This window comes from Aegilops tauschii, chromosome 4 (genome assembly GCF_002575655.3).
Source record: "Aegilops tauschii subsp. strangulata cultivar AL8/78 chromosome 4, Aet v6.0, whole genome shotgun sequence".
NCBI classification, from domain to species: domain Eukaryota; kingdom Viridiplantae; phylum Streptophyta; class Magnoliopsida; order Poales; family Poaceae; genus Aegilops; species Aegilops tauschii.
Genome location: NC_053038.3, coordinates 99,861,262 through 99,879,354, shown reverse-complemented (window position 1 = coordinate 99,879,354; position 18,093 = coordinate 99,861,262). Strand labels below are relative to the sequence as shown.

General features: G+C 42.6%; 3 protein-coding genes across 13 annotated transcripts; 2 read left to right on the top strand and 1 right to left on the bottom strand.

Moving 5' to 3' along the window:
* Positions 1-434: 434 nt before the first annotated feature.
* Positions 435-5,889, top strand: LOC109737369 (putative HVA22-like protein g). Its single transcript, XM_020296513.4, has 6 exons — positions 435-688; positions 828-926; positions 4,090-4,134; positions 4,232-4,295; positions 4,397-4,603; positions 5,516-5,889. The coding sequence occupies exons 1-6, from the start codon at positions 657-659 to the stop codon at positions 5,696-5,698; spliced, it is 630 nt and encodes a 209-aa protein (XP_020152102.1). The 5' UTR covers positions 435-656; the 3' UTR covers positions 5,699-5,889.
* Positions 5,091-6,670, bottom strand: LOC109737371 (uncharacterized). Its single transcript, XM_020296515.3, has one exon. It carries the CDS (start codon positions 6,668-6,670, stop codon positions 6,206-6,208), a length of 465 nt encoding a protein of 154 aa, XP_020152104.1. The 3' UTR covers positions 5,091-6,205.
* Positions 6,671-10,701: 4,031 nt separating this feature from the next.
* On the top strand, positions 10,702-18,013 carry LOC109737372 (probable proteasome subunit beta type-3). 11 transcript variants are annotated; one of them, XR_012181461.1, is made up of 12 exons: positions 10,707-11,256; positions 11,883-11,975; positions 12,423-12,508; positions 12,644-12,738; positions 12,878-13,002; positions 13,466-13,545; positions 14,607-14,771; positions 15,751-15,902; positions 16,127-16,235; positions 16,835-16,935; positions 17,298-17,346; positions 17,707-18,013. XR_012181461.1 is itself a non-coding variant. In XM_073496358.1 (10 exons), the coding sequence occupies exons 3-6, from the start codon at positions 12,491-12,493 to the stop codon at positions 15,777-15,779; spliced, it is 264 nt and encodes an 87-aa protein (XP_073352459.1). In that variant the 5' UTR covers positions 10,702-11,256; positions 11,883-11,975; positions 12,423-12,490; the 3' UTR covers positions 15,780-15,902; positions 16,127-16,235; positions 16,835-16,935; positions 17,298-17,346; positions 17,707-18,013. The 11 variants fall into 11 exon arrangements, 2 of the variants coding, with proteins under 2 accessions (XP_073352459.1, XP_073352460.1); XR_012181458.1 differs by having other exon boundaries at positions 12,873-13,002; XR_012181459.1 differs by having other exon boundaries at positions 12,873-13,002; positions 15,709-15,902.
* Positions 18,014-18,093: the final 80 nt, after the last annotated feature.

Here is an 18,093-nt window from a genome sequence, read left to right as displayed (position 1 = left end):
CCTCTCTGTACGTATGGATGATCTGAAGGTGTATGGAAAAAAGTAATACATAGAAATGACGAAAGTATGAAAGTGAGGAATGCACGTACTCTGTCAAAAAGAAAAAGAAAAAAAAAACAGCGAGGCATGGATGACTTGTGAATGGACGATCACGGACGTCCCGCGTGCACGGATTTATACGAGGAGGCTGAACCGTTGAACAGGTAAACGAAACGGGAAACGGATAGCATCATCGATGACCAAGAAAAGATACCGCGACCTCGATCTCCTAGACTCCTAGGGCCCCACAACACCACTGACACAAGTGCACAGAAGCGTCGGTGCAGAGCGAACACGCGTCCGGGTGGATATACCGGTGAAACTAAAAAGCCACGTCACGGGCCCACCTGCAGCGGATTCGTGAGCCCCGGCCTCGGCAAAACTCCTCGCCCCGTAGTAGAGTCGCAGTCGCAGGCGGTCGCAGTCGCGTCTCTTCTTCCTGGCTTCTGCTTCCAAGTTCAGTCTCCCGTCCCTTCTTCAGCAAGCAACAGCCGCTCGATCCCCCACGCAAATCCCCACCATCTGGAGAACCTCACCGATTCCGGCCGGCTACTGCGCTCAGGGCGGAGGCCGACGCTCGCCGCCGCCGCAAACCCTGCCCGCTCCAGTCCGGCGAGATGCTGGGGGAGTTCTTCTCCAGGGTCCTCCTGTAAGTCCTCTGCTACTCCGTTCCATCGCTCTCGCCGTACCCGTTGGACCGTTCGATCAATGGGGGAATGCATGTGAATGAATGATTCGATGTCGTGCGCGTGGCTCGTGGCGAACCGGGGACGCCATTGACGCTGCAGGCTGCTGTTCGGGTACGCGATGCCGGCGTTCGAGTGCTTCAAGACGGTGGAGGCGCGGCCCAACGACGCGCACATGCTCCGCTTCTGGTGCCAATACTGGTACGTACGTTCTCCTACGTTTGGTCAACCAACTTACCACCGACCCAACGCCATTAGAATTCAGAAATGGATTGGTTGCCTTGTTCTGTTGTTCACCTGCTTGTGCTTCTACTCTCTGCTCGTCGAGTCGAACTGATTTTTTTCCTTCGAAAGAAAAAAAAACAGACGAGGAAGCGTGAGATGCAAAACTTGTATGGGTTGCGTTGCTTTTCTCCTTCTTCTTTCCACTTATGTGATACCATGCAATGCATGATGGTAACTTTAGTTCTCGTTCTTTCAGCCTTTTTATTGATGGCCTTGTTTTTTTATGTGTATCTCGGCAAAGGTTCATGTGCGGCGATATAATGCCAACTTTTCTTTTCTGCATCACTTTAATTTTGTGTTAGATAAGGTGCAGTTTTAGGTGGATGTTAGGAGTCTGATGATACAGACTCCTAAAGGTGCAGTTAAAGGTGCGCACTAGTATATTGCTCCACATTTGAGCCCTGTTTCTCTAGAGACTACAGGCGTAATAGTACTACCTGATCATATATCAATGCGCTGTTCCAAGCAGGTGGTGTGTGTATTCCGCTGGAATTCTAGGTTTTAGAGTTGTTGAATTGTACAGTCCTGAAATTATGTTATAATTTGCCATGCAAAAATAGCCAGAAATGTGGATACCCAAACCATTAAAATAGCGATGCAGAGCCCGGAGGTAACCCACCTTTAAAAAAAAAGTAAAATAGCGAAAGGTTGATTAGACAATCCTCAATTATTATAATCCACTTTTTTATTTTCCGGGAATTTAATAAATTCATGCCTTTTTTGCGGGAATTATAAATTCATGCCTAGTTGGGAAAGTCAATAAAGGGGCACATCTAATGGACTACTAACTTGTAGTGAAATAACTAATGATTACTTAGGGTGCAGGTAAAATTCTGATGGTTCGGTTGCAAGATAGAAGTGCCTAAAATCATGTGGACGTGGAGTTAGTAATAGCTAGAAATATATAATACTCCCTCCGTTCCTAAATACTTGTCTTTCTAGGCATTTCAAATAAATATCACATACGGATGTATGTAGACATATTTTAGAGTGTAGATTCACTCATTTTACTCCGTATGTAGTCATTTGTTGAAATGCCTAGAAAGACAAGTATTTAGGAACGGAGGGAGTAATATGTTGCCTCACTGTTCCAAGTTGTTTCTGCATGTAGTGCTCTTCTTCTAATTAACATTATGTGATTTGTTTGTATGTTACTACCTGTGTGATTGTGCCTTTAGTCTTTCCCATACTTAACATTCGACACTATCAATCTACATTCGGAAAAATGTGAAATGGCCTAATGGGCTGAACAAAAACCACGACAAGAATTACGAAACGGAGAGAGTAGTAACTGTTGACCAAACTATGTTAGAAGCTTGGAAAATCATTCCTACGTTGGGGCAAAACCAGGCCATGGCACCCCCAACTCATCAACAAAACAGTGAAAGTGAAGATAAAGAGCCTTTTTTATATTAAAAAAGGAGGATCATCCCCGGCCTCTCCATCAGAGTGATGCATTCAGCCCAAAATTTGGGAGATATCCTTTAGCTTGACCTTCCCAACAAATTGTTTGTGCTTGCACCATGAAAGGAGAGTCTATAAAAAATGGAATATTTAAGAAATGATGCTAGAACAGATTCCTTATAGTCCATTCCTAATATACCAAAAAAATTGTAATCCTTATATTTTGTGCACACACGCTGACAAGCAGGGCCTATAAGTGAAATCCACTCGTCAGTATCCTATGAATTTTTAAGGAATGTGCCTCATGTTCCTTAAATGTAAGGAATATGGTTTAAAATTTAAAGGATAAGAAACATAATAATTAATCTGTGAGAGTAAGTATTTTCCGTATAATGGCTGTTTTTAAGAAATGATGGTGTTTCCAAGAAATCTGCTAGAGATGTACTTAGTGCCGTAAACTGTAATGCTCTAAAATATATTTCCAAACTTGTTGGGCTATTTTATTAAATGCATTGTTATACACTACAAACTGGCTAGCATGGGTGGACCCAATGTGACTACAATCGGATAAGCTTAAATTGTATCCTATTTTACATTCTTTTCGAATTTGGAAGCGGGACAAATAGTGGTCGGATGTGATCCGAATATTGAACTCTATCGTATTATGTCGGATTCAGACATGATACGATCTTGGATGAGACTTTGGTTGGAAACAAACATATACCACATGCTGATGCGATGAATATAATATTAATAAAAACCATATTATTAAAGACCAAAATGTTATACAATAATAGCGGTTAACAATTCAAGACACGTACGTCTAAACAAAGATATTGCCAAAAAAATACATGACACATAGTTTGAACAGGTACACAAAATACAAATGTATATGTAAATTAACATATTATAAACTAAAATTATATTACCTCCTTCCTGGTTTATTAGGCCCGCACATATCCCTGGATTAACAATTTGAGCAATGTAGTACAATTTATATATCCCAGTAAATACATCATGAGAAACTTCAAATGGTATATTTTTCTAGTGGTATAAATTTTAGGATATATCTTGTATTATAATGGTTAACTTATCAATCTAGGGATACACGCAGGCCTAATAAACATAAATGATGTAGGAGTAACATATTTAAACTAAAATTATAACACTCACTCTAGCAGATTACTAATATTTATCTGTTAGATAAACAATTAGCTGTCCATTAATATTTATGCACACAAAACACACATACAATAGTCAATAATAAAATACTCACAAGCATATGTGCTATCCGATAACCAAAGATAACATCCACATATTGCAAGTTAATAGCTTAGTTTTTACCAAATCGTTTAACCATATTTACAAGGTTGGACAATCCGACTATAAGAATTAGGATTATACTGATACCATTGTATATTAGCAACAATATATCATATAGCATATCCTAACAACCCGGGCTTGGGTTCAGAACAGATGATGTTCAGATGTCAAAATGTCTTAACATATCACCAAAACTGTCGGATTTGAAAATAGTTTTTGATGGAAAATTATCTTAATAACCATTTTCATCTTTACTGGCCAGCACTTTTGTGCTTAAGCTTGTCATCTCTTCTTATGCTGAATCTAAGTATGTGTTGCCCTCCTAATAGTTAAGTTGGTGGACACTTTTCAGGATCATAGTGGCCATGGTGATAGCCGTCGAGAGCTTCATCTCATGGCGAGCTAAATCAATTCCATTTGCAAGATCTTTTCCCCTTTTTGTTTTGAAGCTCCCTTCTCATCTGTGCACGCATGCTATAATTTGTCGATGCCAGGATGCCAATGTATGGAGAAATCAAGCTGGCTTTCTTTGTGTACCTGTGGTACCCCAAGACAAAGGTGAGGAAGCACATCCATTCCTTAACATTTCCCCCAAGAAAACCGAAAAACAAGACACAGCAACAATTGCATCATCTTCTTCTTGTATGGACCTTCTTCAGGGCAGCGACATTGTGTACGACACCTTCCTCCGGCCCATGGTGATGCAGTACGAGCCGAACATCGAGCAGAGGCTGCTGCATCTGAGAGCCAGATCGGGGCAGCTGCTCACCTTCTACATTCAGAACTTCGCTGACAAAGGGACGGCCTTCTTCATGGATGTCCTGCGATACGTCGTTTCTGACGAACCCGCAGCATCAGTTTCAGAGGTAACTACACAAGTGACTACTCCGTCAACACAAACGTCAACTAAACAGTCATATCTAATCTCTTGCATGGTGGCATAACGCAGGTAGGATAGCCCATTGTACATTTGTACTTGGTTTGAACTATTTTTCATTCCTCATCAGTTGCTCTGTTCCTCATCTATTGGTACAGTCAGAAATCATGTACCAACAAAGCCTCCACCACTCCAGATCTGTTGTGATTCCAACTACCGTCAAACAAAATTGCTAGGCAATTAATTAACATTCCCGTTTCTGCTTGACCAGCCCCTCACAGTTTCCCCTCTCTCATTGCACCCACTTTGGCAAAAATTTCCATCCATGGGCAGTGCCAACTACCAAGGCCAGAGCACTATCAGGCCAGGGCGCCTCCTCTTCCTTCACTGTATCGAGAAAAACCGTGACCCAGAAGAGTATGAAACCCACTACCTGCACTTCATAATAATATGAAAATTGGCGGTGTATATCAGACTAGATGCAGCACCTCTGTTATGTATTCTTATTAGTAATAAGATATAAACGAGACCCAAATTGGGTGCGCAGCTTCGCTGGCTGCAGGCTACTCATCCTCTTGTGCTCGATCTTTTAACTCGTGATGATGACATATCTAGCCCAAGCACATCACCTCCCTGATCGTTGTCAGCTCTCACTGCTTTTGTCCAAACCTGGGCCCAGAGGACAGACAGCGACGGCCAACATAGGAAGCCGTCGTCGTGACTCGCGCGCACGTTCCGCGAGAGCATCAAGCTTGAGGATAGACTCGTGCCCCACCAACCAATCGGGCATGTGCGTGCACGAATCTTGAAGATGCAACATTAGCAGTACTAGGGACGATGTTATTTGACAATGATCAGTTCTCTGATCTCTGATCTCTTCAACCTTTTGCATGTGCGCCAGAGGAACAGGAAGTCGTCCGGGTGGAGCCCCTTCGCCACCAAACGCCGGCCGCCGTCGCCACCTCCACAGGAGTCCATCTTCGGCGGCCCCGCCGATCTCGACGCCGCCGCCGTGGCCCAGGTTATCCGCGCTTCCATGGCCGGCGCCAAGCCGGCCCGGCGACAGTACAGTGGCAAGTACTAACGCGCCGGGAGAAGTAGTTCTCCAGGCAAGTACTAGGGGAAAGGGATGATCATGTACATAGATTGGATTAAACAGTGAAAGAAGGCACATATAATGGAGAGTACATAGCAAATTAAATCCAATGTGAAGTTGACACTTGTGTCACTGTATGATGAGCATGATAGAATTTGCTTTTCCTTTCTATTGTTGAATCTCGTATTCTCCTGCACAATCTGTTCTTCGGTTCGCCATCATAAATCTTCGAGTTCATGACAACCGAAAAAGACGAACAAGATAGTAGACTAAAAAATAGCTAGCCATGTGTTGGCGTTGCTACCATCTTTTTGTTCTTAATCCTACCAAAATATTTACATGAATTGCAACCATGATCAAAACTCGAACAAGTCAATTGCTTCTTCTGTTCTAAATACACGGACACGGGGAAAAGAGCAAGAAAAGGACTGGAAAAGACAAGCAAGGAAGGCAAAAAAAAGTTGACCAAGAACCGTAAGGCTCACGCCGGACAGGTCACCGCGTGAAGAACGCCCCGACAAAGCCGAGACAGCCGAGGACAAGGCGGCAGAGCGGGCCGCGCCTCCGGCGGCGCATCCTGCCGGGGTCCTCCCGCGCGGATGGCGTGAGCTGCAGGTACGCGTACGCCGCGTGCTTCACGAGCGGGTGGCGTATCATGTGCACGTCCCCGCCGCCTCCGGCCCCGTCCGCGGGGGAGTGAGCCTGCTTGGCCGCGGCGTACTCGGGCGACGACATGATGTCGCGGAGGCTGGTGTATCCCCCCTCCTCGCCGCTGGGGATCTCGATCTCCGGCGGCACCCACCGCCCCTTCATCCCGGAGGAGCTACTCTTCTTGGCCGGGCGCCAGTGCCGGAGCTCGAAGTCGCCGGTGGTAGCACCCGCCCCGTTCGCCAGCCGGTGCCGCCGCCGCAGCGGCGACCGTGACGGAGGCTCCAGCACGGCTGCCACCGCCGTTACCATGGCGCGATCAGTTGGGATCGCGCACAGCTGGTGGCGCTGCCTGGTGCGAGGTGGAGCAGGGGGGGGGGGGGGGGGGGAGAAGATTTCTCGTTGTGTCTTTTCAACAGAAAAGAAGATTTCTCGTAGTGGGGACGAATAATTCCAGAGCGGGTTTGTTTTATAGCAGTAGTATATAGAACTGGAAAATGATTGGCTGGGGGGAGGTGGATCGGCCCACATGGCAGTGGGAACGTAGACGTGGGTGTGCCTGAGAAATGGTGAGGAATTAGGGAGGGACAGGAGTGGGAGACGGGTGAGGATTTTCGGGCGTGGACGGCGAGACGGCGGCGTGGTGCGAGGCGATGCCTGGGTGGGGCCCGCTAGGCGGCCAATTGTTGGGCCCACGTCTTCCCTGGCCACGGCTATTTGCGTTTGAACTTTGAAGATGTAGCCGTGGTCAACACAGATATATCACGGGCTCCATTTCGTTTTCGAAAACGAGAGATGGTTACAACGCGGAAAAAGTATACCAAAGAAAAGAAAGTGGCCAGACTCGCTGTCTGGAAGAGACATCTACTTTGATGAAGGACCCGAATAGCTAGCTAGCGATCGTCAACTTTAGGGAGGTGTTTGATTCGATCAATTTGTATCGTTATCTGATTACACTGCATTATGATACCGTTAATCGTGTTTGGTTTGGTCAGCTCGTAAAACAAATACGGGGTAACTAGATCACACCCTCAAGTCTCGGTCGATTCCGCCCATCCCAGATCGGAAACAGACCCCGTTACCGCTTCGTCACGGTTCCATTGATCGATCCCTCTGCCAACGATCACCTCTGCCCCGATTCTTCTACATCAAATCAAGCGTCTCAGGGGGTGGCGATGGAAAACCGATCTCGGTGGCGCCATGCTAGGAGCACCACAATGGTGCCCCCCGTCGATCCCCTTCTCTACTCGCGGTGCCGCTTCTTCTTCGGACCACATGTTATTCTTCTCCAGCGTTCTCTTCCGCTCTCTAGTTGTTCTCCATCTCCCCTCCACTTTTCAGTTGTATTCAAGTTTTATTGCACAAACAAACGCTATGAAGTAAATCGATACATTTACTGATCGGAACCAAACAAAATAGCAACTGAATCAGTTACGCCCATTATCCACTGTAACCTCATATGAGTCCCTTTATCGTCACTATTGTTCGAACCAAACACCTCCTAGGAGGAACCTGGGCGAACGATTCGTTCATCTCAGGAAGAGCGATCGAACAAACCATTGTGTTCCCTTTTCGACGTTCGTTGCAGCGGTTGTCCACGTGACCCTCAGATGGCACATGACGTGTCCATGGGAAAAGAGCTAAGCCTAATTAGGTCATTTTTTAAAACTTCACGAAAAAGTAAATAAATCTGGTGCATAAATTGCCATGATGTACTCTCATTTGTTCTAAAAAAACCATGAAAAATAAAATAAAATCCGATGCATGCTATACTTTATGAAACTGCCATCCTAATTTGAAATTAACCATGGTATATTTAAAAACAAAATGTGACATGTTATGTACCAAAACCAAAATTAGCATGCTCTAATTTGTTAAACATCATAATTGGTCCAATGGGAACTTCAAGAGAAAAATGTTTTATCTAGATAAGTCCAATCAAAATGCCATGGTGCAAAGATGAAAAACAAATTGTAAAAGGTGCGAAAAATTGCCAAGAGTATAATTAATAAAATTTATATGCTCATAATAAGAAAAATTGTCATGCTCTTAGTAATAAAATTATCATGCTCTTAATAATAAAATTGCCATGAAATAATTGATAAAAATTCCCAAAGGCCATGGTAACATTACAAAAAAGACCTAGAATTGCCATGTTTGGAAGACAAAACAATATGGTTTGTCATGGGATCATGAGAATTTGTTTCTAAAAATTGTCATGTGTACAAGACAAACTTGACATGTGAAAAACTTTATAAGAAAATGTTTAAACAATTCCATGTGACAACTCCAAAAAATTATAAATATGCCATGTACTTTTTCTTTGAAAAATTGTCATGTACCTAAAACAATAAGATTGCATATCTTTTCCACCAAGTAAAATGGAAAATGATAAGGCTGTGTTCACTTCAGAGGATTTTGAAACTTTTCCAGAGGAATGTCCATTCCATAGTTTTATTTCCCTTGGCAGCGTTAGGATCAAATGAAACATCTACAGTACCCCTATGGAAAGGTTCGCTCATAGTGGTCATTCCTAAGGATTGTGTAAATCTGGTTTCTTTTTTGGGCGGGGCCCGAGGCAGCCACCATGCAAGCTGAATAAAAAAAATACTTTCACATGGCAGTGAGAGAAGCTAAACCGGTATGCAATGAATAAAATAATATATATCGTTGCATTACTTAGTACCAACACAAGGTTTCCAATGAAACGAACACATCTCCTTTTCCCCTTTCGTCTGTTTTGGGACACGCGGGATTGCACTATACAACCAACTCCATTCATGTACTTTTTTATATTCTTTTGCTTTTCTGACCTATATACCGAACGGGGCCTAAAAGGAGGAACTGGGATTCGAATCCAGGTTTCCTGGATGGAAGCTTTACGAGCTACCAATCCGGTGGGCACTTTGTTGCGAATGAGTTGTCAAATATGACCTAGCGAGGTCCTTCGTGCCAAGATCCGTGCAGGTGATCCGGTGACAGGCATAGCATTCGTTGGAACATGCTAGAAATCTGACGTTCGCCCAATATCATTTCGTTAATGAACTGCTATTTTTTATCGTTTGATTTAAAGCATGACATTCTTTTTCCTAGGGCATCCCAGCGCGTCGTCGTCGTTTTTTGCATGGGCCGCTTTCTATGTCATTAGGTTTACTAGTAATTGTGTTCGTGCAATGCACGTTTATTATTACACAAGATATTAATTGTATTGCTCACCAATATTATGCAAGATATAAATTGCATGTTAATATTAGATATGATATAATTATTTGGTTAATGATGACACTGATATTAGGCATGATATTAGTTAGTAGATGGTTCTGAAAATGTTTAGTTCTAGACAAGTCTAACTTGAACGGATGAGATTTATTGGATCTCCGCAACTCGCTCTTTTTATATTGATACACATGTGTTGGGCCGTTTGGACCTTTTGGTTTTCATGTTTTTGGGGGCAGCTATTTTTCCATGTTTGTTGGGCTGCGATGTTTGTATTTCGCTGTACTTACTTCATTTACTGAAGAGAGTTCTTTTTGTTCGAAAATACCGCAGAGAGTTCTTCTCTGCATGTCTCCATGGTATCTGTAGATTTTTTTCAATAATCTCAATCGATGACGCAAAAAAAAAAAACAAAGGTGCATAGAGTACCGTGAATAATCTGAACCAAATTGGTGCTTCCTTTCCTTGTCCTACCCATTTCCTCAAAACAAAAAATAACATACATAGAGTAACTTCGAGCAATCTCAACCAACTTGGTACTTCCCTTTTCTTATCCTACTCGTTACCACCCTCAATTTGCTTGCTATTTTTTTCAGCCGTACCTGTCCCAAATTCGTGAGATCTTGCAGTAATATGGAAACTAATCTTCTTTTTCAGTTGACAAATTGAAACGTAGTACTCCTGTCTTTGCATTCCCCATATTACAAGGAAATACAATATTCGGTCAGGTGTCCTGTCTAATACATTATTGTATATCAAACTAAATCTTCCTACAAACATGTATGCCCCCACACGAGCAGTTTAGTTGCCCCGTAAATGATGAGGAATTATGGAGGGACAAGAGCGGCACGAAAAATCACCCGTGAGGCTTCTGTTTCACCCCGTAAATGTATCAGGGAATAAGTATCTAGGGAGAACTCGAGAGCTTAGCCACTGTCAGCCGTCGGATCGATTTTTTGATGCAATTTTGACCGTCAGATCTCCCTTCCGGACGATCTGGGCCGCCGGATCGAAAACGGACACTGCTACAATAAATAGTTCCCTCTTTTTTGTGCCACCGCGTGTTAATTCAGTGCCCCACCGAGGGTATTTTGGTCATTTCCCGTGCAGGTTTTTAAAGGGCAGCCGCTCTGTGTTGAACCCTAGCCGCCGCCTCCTCTCTCCTCCCGCGCGCGTCCTCTCCCCTCCCACGCGCCTCCTCTCCTCCCGCGCACATCACCGCCGCTGCCTCGAACCGCGCCGTCGGCGACCAGATCCGCCGCAACAGAGCCCCCCTCCCAACGACGACGAGCAGCAGCGGAGGGAGGACGAGGAGCACGACGGCGGCGGCGGCGGCGTGGAGCAGCAGCAGGCCGACGAGCAGCAGCGAAAGGAGGACGAGGAGCACGACGGCGCTCGCCCCGGCCCCCATCCTTGACCTCACGCAGCCTATCGTCTCCTCCCCGGCCCATCGTCGGTCGCTCCTCCTCCTCCTCCACATCGGGGTCGGGCAGGAGGATGAGCGCTCTCCCCCGCGTCCGCCTCAACGGGAGAAGGGCTGCTGCCGTCGCTGCCGACAAGGACATCTACTTCCCTGGCGCTTGCCACTGCCTGTTGCAAGCCTCTGATTTTTGTCTTTCTTTTCTTGCAGATTCGTCCATTGTCGCCGGTGCCTCCTTCTATCTGGCCTTCACGGATCAGTGGTTCAACCCTTCTCCTCCTCCTTATTTTCACTCCTCTATTCTAGGGTTGGATGTATAAATGTACGGCCATGTGCTTTTTGTACTCTTTTCTTTTTTGTCTTGATTCTGGTAAGGGCCAATAGAATTTGTGCTTGTTTTTAGTGGGGTGTGGACATATGCCTTTTATTCTTGGCTGGACATTGGTAGGAACTCTGGTGGTTTTGTTCCTTTTTGCATGCAGGAAGGCTAGGTTTTTGTAAAGGAGTTGTGGTTTTTTATTCGTTTACTACTCTAGCTAGGTTCCAAGGAAGGGGCTCTTTGGAGCTATCTTGTTTTATTAGTTTGCTGTCCAAGGGAGCATTAGATCTAGAAACATTTCTTTTTCTGAAATATGCCTTTGTTGTCAAGGAGAGGTTCAGTCTTGAGGTCATATGATAATTAGGAGTACCCTAGAGGTGCTTTGGTGTGCCCGTTTTGATTGATATTGTTGGATGAGTAGTCATATGATAGTTAGGAGTACCGCTGGAGATGCTTTGGTGCTTTGGTGTGCCCCTTTAGATTGTTGTTGTTGTTGGATAAGTAGGTGGATCTGGTGAGAGATGAAGGTGATTTTTTTGGATCTGATGCCTGGATGCGGTCATGTTCAGGTGCTGCTGTGTGAATGAGAGGGGAAGAGGGTAGATGAGAGGATTGCTACTGTCTCACCTGCCTCTCCGTCTTCTTCTTCTACTACGTCCTAGGTAAGCCAACCGCTGCTTCCTCTCTGCCCTCTCCTTTACAGTATACATCGAGCCGTGCTATTTTTTCTATAGTAGGAAGTTTTGTTTGGGATGTGGTGATTGCCGAATTTCTCAATATACCCAATCTTTTCTAATTGGTATTAATTACGGTACTCTCGAATTGGAGTCGGAGTTCATGCATTCGAGTAATTGGTTTATCTGCCTCCCGCTTTGTTTTTGCTATTATGTTCGTTGGCACTTTGACAGAATGTGATGTTTGCTCTTCAAAAACACAGAACTGAAGTAGTACAAAGTTGTATTCTAAATGTAGACAGTATGCTGATATACCGTTTCCATCCACGGTGCTTCATGTAATATTGATTCTTGTGAACCCTATGTTGGCTTCCCATGTGGCTATTATATCTGTAGATAGATGGTAATCTGATCAAGAGTGATTCCTTTATGCAGGGAACTGGCAAAAGATTTTTGTGGTTTTTAATACTGCTTCAGAATCATTATATGGTGCTTGTGGGTCCATGTACAAACCAGACATGGTATGTTCCCTTGCTCGAGAGATGTGTACTCGCTAATTTCTTTTATGTATTTCCTCATGAAAAATGCTATAGTAATTTCCCTGTCAGGTTTTGTACTGTAAATATAACAATTTTTTAATCATTTATTTGATAAAGGAACCCGAAGAACTATTTGAGACAATCTCACAAGCATTGTTGTCTTCTATTGATTGTGATTGCCTGAGTGGTTGGGGAGGTTATGTTCTTATTGTGTAAGTTTCACGCATCTCTCAACTCTTACCCCCTCATTACATAATGCAATATACCAAAGTGTGATGATCTCCCTGCCGACCGACTGACTGTTGATGCAATTTGTTAGTTATTTGGCACTTCGTGTGTTCTGTAGTGTAGCAAATGGGTGAGTGCCGGTGGCAACGCGTTGCGAACATGTCAATGGCGGCTGCTGAAGCTTGACTTCAGCTACAAGTACAGGTGGCCGTCGGCACGGACATGTCGTCCCTGAGCTTTAGTTCCAGGCGAGATTCAGTTTTGCTCTATTATGCTTGCAGATTTGATTGTGAGAATTACAAGATTAGACTGGTTTGTGAAGGGACGGAGTTAATTATTTGCCTTCTGTGAATTAAGTTAATTTGACATGATAATATGTATCTGCTAGAAGGTCTATTAATCATAAAAAAATAACAGTGATGGCACCAAGCATAGATCTTGACTCTATTAGTAAACATGTCAGGCAAGTTCCATGCCTAAATACGTATCTCCCAAGCCATTATCTTCCGGAAAATCTACATCTTGCATTGCTAAATGTTGTAGTAAATCAAAAGGTCACATGTGGCATAATTTGACATAGGCAATCATTTCTAGAGAACTTCCTTCTCAATGTTATACTGTTTCTTGTGTATCTTAAGCTAATGCCAGGCATAGTTGAAGTATGCGCCAAAAGTATATTTACTTTGTCTCTTCTGTTATGCTTGAACTCAGGCGCACAGAAGGAGCTCTTCTCAAGATGCCAGTGGCCAGCGCACAGGGGTCTCTGTTCGACCGTATCCCCGGCAAGCAAGGTAGATCATGTACCGGTTGCTGCTCTGAATCTATCTTCGTACCGTGATCACGTAGAATACACAAAACTAGGGTTTCTATTTTATTTATGTTGAACAGAAGGTGGCTTGACACTTCATTTCTAGCTAGAGCACTCTTCTCTACAAAACATATTTGATCTGACTTTAAAACATGTCTACAATGCCACACTGTTATTAGCCATCATCTAAATGTTCCATCATAGCAGTGGAAAATATATTAGTCTGTCTGTTTGGTCGTCATACTTCAGATTACATTGGTTAGAGGAGCCCATGTGTGTAGGTCTGGCTAGCACGAGTCTGGTGTCATCGGAAACTATTGTCGAGAGCCATATCCAACAAGTAGATAGCCTTGAGGTTGTCGGGTGGCACCAGCAGTCTCGCCGGCTCCGCTCTGTATATGGTTTTAATATGTGTTTCTTAGTCTTCATTGCTGATAATACCATTAGTTGTCGGTCTTTGATTCATTGTCTGTCAATTAGGTTATGAATTTTAAGTGAACATTACTGTGGTTAAATATCAGTCCATGTAGGTAGTTGGAGTTGATAATTACTATGTAGATTGTTTGCTTTATCGGGCTGTTTGAATGCATTATTTGTTTCATTCAGGAAGGTTGTCGAAACGTAATTGCAATTTGCTGCTTCCTTCTATTAGGCAGAACATGATGTGACTAGGTACCACTAGCATCGGTCCCTCCTTGAAATATATTTTTGTAGAGTTCTATGCACCCTATTGAAGTAACTGCTATGACGATAATTCCCTAATTGTGAATGTGGTACTTAATCTTTATGCAAAGGTAGAAACGTGATAATATTATAATAGTTTATTGCAAGTAAATTTTGCATACCGTTGTTCTTGAAACAAGATTGCTAATATTAAGCCGGGTGTCACTGTATTTATGTTTCTTCCTATTGATAAATAGCATATCAGCCACTTTTCATTAACCCTGCTTTCTCACTTGAGTAATAGCTTATAAGAGCCATCAATTTGCTAAACTCCAATCCTTTATTACATGCATGGTATGCCACTTTGCGGGCCTTTATCAGGAAAACTTGGAAGTAGATCATGATGAGTGTCATCTGAGACTCGGGCTCAGTGAGAACATGATGAGTGTCATCGTTCTCTCTGACACTGATGTTGAAGACGACAGGACCTGTCCACCACGTATCCAGATTACTAGTGCTCACTCCTCCAACAACAATATCTACCGTGTATGAACGTTGCATCCTTTAATTTACCCTGTATATGAACATTTCATCCTTCAAATGTGTTGTACTATCATCTGGCGGCTATGAAGACGTATTGTTCTATAGTTTTGGTATCCATCGATGATGTCTTGCTCTGATTACGTGTGAATGTTTCTTCTTTTATTTTGTTATCCTGATTGAATCCACACGCTAAGCCTGGCTTTCTACGAACTTCACCATTATTTGCTTGGGCACATCGTTGGAACCGGCACCCTCGCGCCAAGGCGTGCTGCCGATTAGAGCTTAGTCTTAGATATTTTGTTTGTAATTTAAATTTTCTCGGGTGATTACTCCACCATTACAATGTTGTTTATAGCGGCAAAATGATTGTATATATGACCGATTGATACAAATGCTGGTCATTATGTCGAACCTTTTCTCTTGCTATGTGCTTGCATGTAGCTTTTTGTTTTAGTTAAACAATTATGCTTTCTTGTGGGGACGTGAGTATTTGGTTGGCTATATTTAGGACCAGATCACAATACAACTATGATACAAGATCCCATGGTCATCTATTAGCTGGTAGCAACGTCATGTTCTTTTGAGGCTGAAACTTCTTCCTTAGCCTTTATTTTTTTAAATGGTTTCAACAGCCATACAATTAGGCTGTCGGCTAGAGAAAAGACTAAAAAATGGCCCCCATTAGACGTACTATCATTCCTCAAATGGCCATGTGCTCTTCTTCTTTTTACTTTCGAGTCTTTTAACAATCGATCCCTTTCTTTAGTAATCTATTTTATTAGTTACTAGACATACACTTTTTAAACCTTATTGGGTTTGAAATTGGTATTCCATTATGTTTTGCCACTTCTGCAAGCAAGAGTGCTTAAAATAAATGTCATGATGTAACTTCATATGATTTCCAGTTAACAAATTCCTGCTGTTTTGGCACTCCAAATAGATACAAGGAAGTCTACCTGCTATTCTAACATTCAGATATCAGGCACATACATAATGTATCATCTCTCATGACTCCGATGGTTTGTATCTTGGAAGCAATTCGGGTGTTGGTCTAAGGTTGCCAAGGGGTATTGCTGATAGTTGCAGTCTGGTGATTGTTGTTATCTTATAGAAGGGCTTTTGCTTCGCTTCAAGGTACAGGATGTGGTCATTTTGTTTTGACTGCTTTCTTATATGTAGACAAGATAGCAGTACTATAATGGGGTTTCAGTTATGTATTTTCTTTTGCTCATACTTAAACTGTGCTAGAATGGAGTAAGCATCCTTATTGGTTGGCATCCCTTGTTGGTTGGCATCCTTATTGGTTGGCCTATGCTCTTATGCTAGGCGCTCGCAGCTGAGTTGTATGTGTATTGCAGGGTCTTCTATTTGGAGCACTGGACCAAGAGCACATGGAGGGAGCTCTTCTCCACCGCGCCGGCAACAGGAACAAGGAAAATCCAGTCCATGGTGCCACCAATGAACAAGGTAAACACGAGCTATCGGCAACTTATAGATTCCATATTTCTGTAGTGTTGTTCTTTGGTCTGTATATAAAAATACTAATCGGTTGACAGTAGTTGCTATAGTTTTTGTTGTGAAAGTCTCATGGTCCAGTAGAACGCCCTTTTCGGAGAGAATACTCCAGATCTATTGACTCTGATTTAGTTTTGGTATTGATTTTTATTTGGTATGACTAGATAAAGATAGTGAGATCATTTATGTTTTGGTACTTTCTGAGATAGTTAAGTTTGTTTATCTATGAAAATAAAATACACTTGCAGTTCTGTATGTGTGACTTGGTGTATGAGTCAACTGCAGTTTAGAATGCCAATAAGTTTGCAGTGGTATACATGCGTACTACCTCGGGGATGCCAATAAGATTATACTGCTGATCAGTTTGTGTTGTGCTTCTTAGAATCGTGCCAATTCTAATTTGCCTGCTCGAGCATGTTCTTTTTCCTTGCTACCATGTCAAGAATCCAAAAAATGCCAACGTGTTCTTATTTAGTTCCACTATAATTTGTTTTCTATTGCCAAAAGTGGTGTTTCTGAAGAAAAGAAAATGCATTGTGTCTTTTGTGCAGGTTGGTTTGCACAAGGTGCTGCAGTTTTCAAGATATATCATGTGCTCAAATGTTTGAAGGCTTATGTTGTGTACTGAAAGAATCCTCAAAAAAATTAGAAGGTGAGTTCTATTGGAAATATGTTGATCCTTTCTATTATGATCTTATCTTTTGCATGAACATTTGATGCCCCAAGTTAAACAAAATCATAGTAATCTTGGTATTTTCTGCTTTTATTATTCCTAATTTTATAGGAGACCTGGATGTCTACCTAGGATTTAGATGTGTTATCCCAGACAGATATATCATGTTCTCAATGTTACATATTTATTCACATTTAGAGGAAATGAGCATGCAGTAATTAACTGGACTATATAGTAGATGGACTGAGAACATGTAGTAAACGGACTATAGTGTGATCCATTTCTGCTTATATCATAGTCAGTGTAAAATGTGCTTATACTGTTATACATCTGAAAATTAGGTGTCTCTTTGTGCCTCCTTCCAATGACGGCGATGAACATCTTTTCAATGTAAGAACATACATTCTCATGATTCTGTATATTTAATGTCTACCTTTTCTGTTATTAAAGTAGATGCCTACACGTCCCCTACCTTTTTTGGTATTAAACGTAGATGCCTACACGGCCCTCTGATTGTGTTGCTAATTTTGGTCGTCCAACGACGATAATAACAAATTGTAATTTTGAGCCTATTTACCATTATTGATTTGTTAACTCCCCTCGGTTCTAAGCATTGTGGAGTAGAAAGCATGACCCCATTTGAGTGTATTTTTCTGCTTAGTGTAAGCTATATAATCTGCTGGACTTGAGTACTATTTAATTCTTTTTCATACCATATTACTGCCAATTTAGACCTTTCTTTATTTCCAGTTCCAAGAATGATGATGTGCCGCGGGGATGGACAGTGAAGATTGTTTGTAGTTTTTCCACTTGATGTTTGTTCGGTAAGAAAACAACAATGTATATGATTGATGAGTTGCATGCTATAACCGCTCACTGATGCTAATTGGTTCTTACACGTAAAAACAAGCTTCAAAAATTGTATCGGTACTTCTATCGTCAATGCTCCTCCTCTGTTTTTTCATCTTCAGTTCAAAGAATCGTCCTCCAATCCAAAAAGTAAATGTTAATTACTGGTCTTCATCGCGTGTTGGATGGAAAGGCCTCTTCTATCTTAGCATCGCTTTTCATATGCCCTGTTACTTATAATGTTGTGTTCCATTTTTCCATTCATGGATGGCCTCACCTTATTGTCTA

Excerpts from the sequence above, each read along its gene's own strand:
- LOC109737369 (XM_020296513.4), top strand. The coding sequence starts at position 657 with ATGCTGGGGGAGTTCTTCTCCAGGGTCCTCCT. Across the intron at positions 689-827 it reads TTCTTCTCCAGGGTCCTCCT|GCTGCTGTTCGGGTACGCGA; the intron begins GTAAGTCCTCTG and ends TTGACGCTGCAG. Across the intron at positions 4,604-5,515 it reads CCGCAGCATCAGTTTCAGAG|AGGAACAGGAAGTCGTCCGG; the intron begins GTAACTACACAA and ends CATGTGCGCCAG.
- LOC109737371 (XM_020296515.3), bottom strand. The coding sequence starts at position 6,670 with ATGGTAACGGCGGTGGCAGCCGTGCTGGAGCCTCCGTCACGGTCGCCG.
- LOC109737372 (XM_073496358.1), top strand. Across the intron at positions 12,739-13,465 it reads GGAGGTTATGTTCTTATTGT|GCGCACAGAAGGAGCTCTTC; the intron begins GTAAGTTTCACG and ends GCTTGAACTCAG. Across the intron at positions 13,546-15,708 it reads CCGTATCCCCGGCAAGCAAG|ATACAAGGAAGTCTACCTGC; the intron begins GTAGATCATGTA and ends CACTCCAAATAG.